The 5048-nt window shown below is 47.3% G+C and overlaps 2 protein-coding genes across 2 annotated transcripts in view; both read right to left on the bottom strand.

The window, feature by feature from the left end:
- znf628 (zinc finger protein 628) overlaps positions 1 to 2679 on the bottom strand; it is an 8776-nt gene extending 6097 nt beyond the window's left edge. Inside the window, exons 1-4 of the mRNA XM_008322661.3 lie at positions 2382 to 2679; positions 1177 to 1730; positions 579 to 651; positions 4 to 498 (exon numbers count right to left, since the gene is read on the bottom strand). Of these exons, the coding sequence (XP_008320883.1) occupies positions 4 to 498; positions 579 to 651; positions 1177 to 1562 (954 nt within the window). The 5' untranslated portion in view covers positions 1563 to 1730; positions 2382 to 2679. The remainder of the gene's footprint in view (positions 1 to 3; positions 499 to 578; positions 652 to 1176; positions 1731 to 2381) is intronic.
- Positions 2680 to 3130: 451 nt separating this feature from the next.
- Positions 3131 to 5048, bottom strand: part of il11a (interleukin 11a) — a 6325-nt gene continuing 4407 nt past the window's right edge. The window contains exons 3-5 of the mRNA XM_008322593.3: positions 4657 to 4752; positions 4379 to 4540; positions 3131 to 4297 (exon numbers count right to left, since the gene is read on the bottom strand). Coding sequence (XP_008320815.1) covers positions 4118 to 4297; positions 4379 to 4540; positions 4657 to 4752 — 438 coding nt within the window. The 3' untranslated portion in view covers positions 3131 to 4117. The remainder of the gene's footprint in view (positions 4298 to 4378; positions 4541 to 4656; positions 4753 to 5048) is intronic.

Here is a 5048-nt window from a genome sequence, read left to right as displayed (position 1 = left end):
CACCGCCGCTTCCTGACTAACAAACCCGACCATCCCCGTCAACATGGATGATGTCATTTCCTCTGTCCCCACAACCACCTCCACCTTTGCCTTTCTGGTATCCTCCCCTCTCCTCCCCTCCTTCCCCCCCGTGTTCAGGTTAGAGTGAGAGTTCCTGTGCAGGGCCAGGTTTGAGGAGTGTGTGAATCTGCGTCCACACTCTCCACAGATGTACGGCCTCTCGCCCGTGTGTATCCTCATGTGCTGCCTCAGGTTGGTGGACTGGGTGAAGGACTTCTTACACACTGAGCAGGTGTAAGGCTTCAGACCAAGATGGACGTTCTTGTGTCGACGCAGGCTGCTGGAGTTTTTGAAGGCCTTGGGACACGTGTCGCAGGGGTACGGACACTCACCGGTGTGCTGCCGCAGGTGATACTGGAAGTGAGAACTCCATTTGAAGGTCAGGGGGCAATAGGGGCAGACGAAGGTGCGTACCCCAGTGTGGACGCTCTGATGGACCTGCAGAAACAGACACAGATGTGAGATCACGTCACCATGTTTGACTTCATCCTCGATGTGTGTCTGAATATATACTTCACCTGGAGCAGGGAGGAGCGTTTGAAGGCTTTCCCACACTCCTTACATTTGTATGGTTTCTCCCCTGAGTGAGACCTGCACAAAAAGGGTTAAAACTAGTTAAACTAGTTAGACTGAGAACTCACAATTAATGTTGTCCTTGAACAAAGAGCAATAAAGGTGATAGAATTGATAACAAAAGGTTTTACTTTGATGCTGAACTGAACTGTACTGTACTGTACTGTACTGAATACCTACATGTCCTAAAGTTGGACTCTAGTAACAGACTGACCAGGTTAGAAGTACTACAGTGATGTTACCACTCTCTCTCTCTCTCTCTCTCTCTCTCTGATGAAGTGAAAATGAAAATGTCTTTTAGTCACTGGTGTCTGTGTCTGTGTCTGTGTCTGGGGGGGTGAAGGGGGTGAGGGGGGGTGAGGAGGTGGGGTACACCTCAGTATATCACAGTGACTGTAGTATCACAGTACATCACAGTATTTCGTATCATGATACGTATCGTAGCAGTACACAGGCCGTACTTGGGCCCAGAACTATAAGACAGAGTTTTCAGTAGTTTTTCATAACAAACCCATAAATATTCAGCAGTATTTCACAGCGTACCGTTGGTGGTAGAGTAGGGCAGAGGAGCCCTTGAAGGCCTTGGGGCAGAGATTGCACCGGTACGGTCTCTCATTATTGTGGCTCCGCTGGTGGTGAGTCAACCTGGAAGACCACCTGAAACTCTTGCCACAGTCTAGACACTGGAAGGGATTGTCTGACTGCTTGGACTGCTGGGCGGGGCCTGGCACAGACGTGGTCACCATGTCGAGGACCACCTCCTCCCCACCCTCTACCACGCCTTTGTCTCCCTGCACAAGCTCCGCCCTCTCCTGATCAACTTCACCATCTTCTCCTGAGCCCAGCAAGGACGGAAAGGAAGAGAGCGAGGTAGTGGGCTGAGGTGGTAGAAGTTCAGCTTGGACCACCAAGGCCACGGAGTTAGCCATCAGCTGATCCACCTGGAGCCGAGCTGGGACTGAAGGTCACGCTGCAGATCAGTCAAGTCTGGACATGGTGCTGGTTCTGTTGCCCATCCTTTAATTGTTCTTTTCTTCTGTCTTTGATTATTTTCTATCAGCCATTGAAAAACGGGTTGGCACCCCCTAGAGGTTACCCTGAAGAACAACACGACACAGAAAATGATGGACATTAGTCTTATTGGCAGTGATGGAGAAGTAGGTCGTTAGATTTTACTGAGGGAAACCTTTTTATGAACATTCTTCTCCAAACAGTGGTTCAGTGGATCATTTGGAAAAGATCCTGCTTCTTTAAAGGAATAATGATCATCCACTGCCAGTGAAACGATAGTTTTATTTCTAATCGTTTCGTCTCACATGCTTCTCTAAACATCATCACATCAACGTCGTAATATGGACTTGTGACGTCACATTCTTAGTTTTCAGACTTGACCTGAAGAATCACGTCCCTTTCTCACCTCATTTTAGGACAGTGGTCATCATGACCAGGACGGTCTCCTTTTTCCATCCCTCCCTCCCTCGCCTGTTCCCGCAGTGCAGTCCTTACTACCAACAACAACGAGCGCACGCGCAAACACTCACTCACAGTGAACTATACTGAGCTTCATACGTTCAGTTGACGCTGCACGATGTTTTCAAGCGGCAGTGAAAGTCAACGAGCAACGTTAGCAGTGAGTACAAACACACACTGGCCTCTGGGTTAAAGCTAATGTATCCCGTCACCGCGGAGCAGCGTCATAAAAACGTCCGCTGAGAGTGTGTTTGACCACAGTCTGACCGTGTACTCACCCGCAGCTTTAACTCTGTGTCTGTTGTGTTTGTGATGTTGGTAAAGTGGCCCGGAGCCGCAGTGCTAATCCACACAACCTTAACAATAAACACGGGCTCAAACTAACTCAGACTCTCCGCCCGACGCCGCCTCCTAAGAACAAAGGCGCGGATTGGCCGCTTGTTACTTTACATGAGACACTGCCATTGGTCCACAGCTCGTACAGACAGATTGACGTTTTGGAAGCGCATTTCATTTTCAACCTCCACCATTGACAACAAACGCCAACGATGCGTCTGCTCTTCTCAACCACTGGTCTGTTCATCTCCAATAGGACTTTGTCGCACAGGCTTCTGGGAAACATGATATTTGAACGTCTACTTTGGTCGTCACTGTAAGGCACGTGACTACTAATCTGAGGGACACGAAGAGTCCAAATGAAAAGTGACCAATCGCTGTCCACATTCTTTAAGATTTATTTCAACAACAAGGCACATGTTTCACATTCAGGCCAATCAGTGTGTGCAGGAGGCAAATTGATGTTTCAGCAATAATTTAAACATGTTGGTGTAATAGTCGGGAACTTTATAAAAGTACAAAATGACAGGAGTCTCGCTCCACTGCAGCACAAAATAAATAGCTCCACCGAGGAATTTAAATAAATAGTCAATACTGCAACCAGTACTAACATAGGAGTGAGCAGGAATTCTAAAGGTGAAAGTAGAAAAGTCATCTACATGATATTGTAGAAAACACATCAGACACAGCATTGTATACATTTTACATTCTTGTAAAGTTATGTACACCTGTACAGAACATATTCTCTCAATACATAGTATTTTAAGGCTTTGGGTGTTTAAAAATGAAAACTACAATCACACAGACAAACTTTTCATCCCAAAGCACACACTTAGATCAGCCGTCCGACTCGTCCAACGGGCTAATCCTTACAAGTTTGTGCAAAGAATCTTATCAGGTCCATCAGTGCTCAGCATCAGGGCACATTCACTCAACTTTACCACAATGTTAAATAATCCAAAGTCGACCTACGGAACAAAACAAAGTATTCACTTCTCTCTACTAACGTTCTAACGTTTACAGAGTGAAACGACTACAGAACAACTGAGCCGTCACTGCATGACACTGGAATCTTCTCAAACATGTTCCTCGGAGCAGTGGAGCTGAGCGCTACAGCTGCTGGAGGGACCACTGACTGAGGGGAAGCCACCATGCTAACGCTAACTTAAGTGGAACAACAGTAAATATTCAGGTTCAGGAAGTGCTACTGGGGTTTTCTGGAACAACACACACAACAGAAAGACACAGAAAACAGAGATGTGGGCGAGAAAATTCACGTTACAACAGAAATAAAGATGAGTGTGGCACACGACGAAGTCAAATAAATAAAATTCAATAAATTACTAACAGTCAATAAATAAATAAATACATAAATAACATGGTCATTAACAAGCAGGAGAAGGTTTGGCTGGGTGTTACATCATCATCATCATCATCATCATCATCATCATCATCATCATCAGTATATTTAAGCCAGCTGTTTCCTTTTATCATAATTCCTAGAGGCTTGTATTTAGCTGCAGTACGTTAAATCCTCATTGGCTCTGACAAGAAGACACATTCTTTAGCACACATGTCATTGGTTGGTGTTTTGGCCTTTGAAGAGATGCTATCAACTACAGTGCAATATGACATGGTCCTAGTGTCCCTCTGAGGGAGGCGGGACTCCTGGTGGCCGTCATTGTACTGCGGTGACTTTGGGCTTGAGGCTGATGAGCGCCCTGTACGCCCAATCACAGAAGAGCTTGAAACGTTGAAGGAGCTCACGGTTGGACTGGAACACATCAAAGGGATAGGGCAGGTGGGGAGGCAGAGACGGCCTGGGGGGGGTCACCCTGGGAGCGTCGATCTTGAGCATCTGTGGACGGGCGGGCGGAAATGAGGGCGTGTCCTTTTCACACAGTGACCGAGGAACAGACAGAGTTCAAGAGGAGGTTACCTGACGCTGCAGCAGGCTGATGAGGGACTTCATCTCTCTGGTCATCTCCACCAGTTTGGGGACTGCGGGATGGTGGTGCTTCTCCGACACCTTGATCAACCACTCAAAGTGGTGTTCGTACTGGTTCAGGTCAGAATGCAGCTGCGACAGCGTGGGCTTCAGCTGGAAACAACACACACACACACACACACACATTCTTGAGAGACGTCACATGGGTGTGGCCACATGTGACATAAACAGAACACACATTAGAACATTAGAGAACATCGGAGCATTACCTCAAGATTGCTGAGGTCATTGGCTGATCTGTTGCTCATTTCTGGCAGTGACCTGAACCTGTGGGGCTCCACATTAGAGTCGAGCGAAGGCCCTCTCTGAAAGAGAAAAGCAGACGCAGAGCAGCTCATTAGTCGTTTGTAACGATGCGACTTTACTCATCCCGAACCGAGTCACGGCAACATGAGGAAAGTATTAGTCCGGCACCTCGGCTGGAGGACTGTTTTCTGTGCCTGGAGACAGGAGCTCTCACTGAGGGACTTTGGCTGATTGGGTCAGAGTGAGTTCAACCACATTCAGCCTCCCCAAATGTCAATAAGAGCAAATGACCTGAACCCACAGGATGTTTTCTTCAGAGAGCGAGGATAACAACACATGCAGTGACTAAGAAAGC

This window comes from Cynoglossus semilaevis, chromosome 13 (assembly GCF_000523025.1).
Source record: "Cynoglossus semilaevis isolate Cse_v1.0 chromosome 13, Cse_v1.0, whole genome shotgun sequence".
Taxonomy (NCBI): domain Eukaryota; kingdom Metazoa; phylum Chordata; class Actinopteri; order Pleuronectiformes; family Cynoglossidae; genus Cynoglossus; species Cynoglossus semilaevis.
Note: the sequence above shows the minus strand (reverse complement) of the source record. Positions and strands in the feature narration are given on the sequence as shown.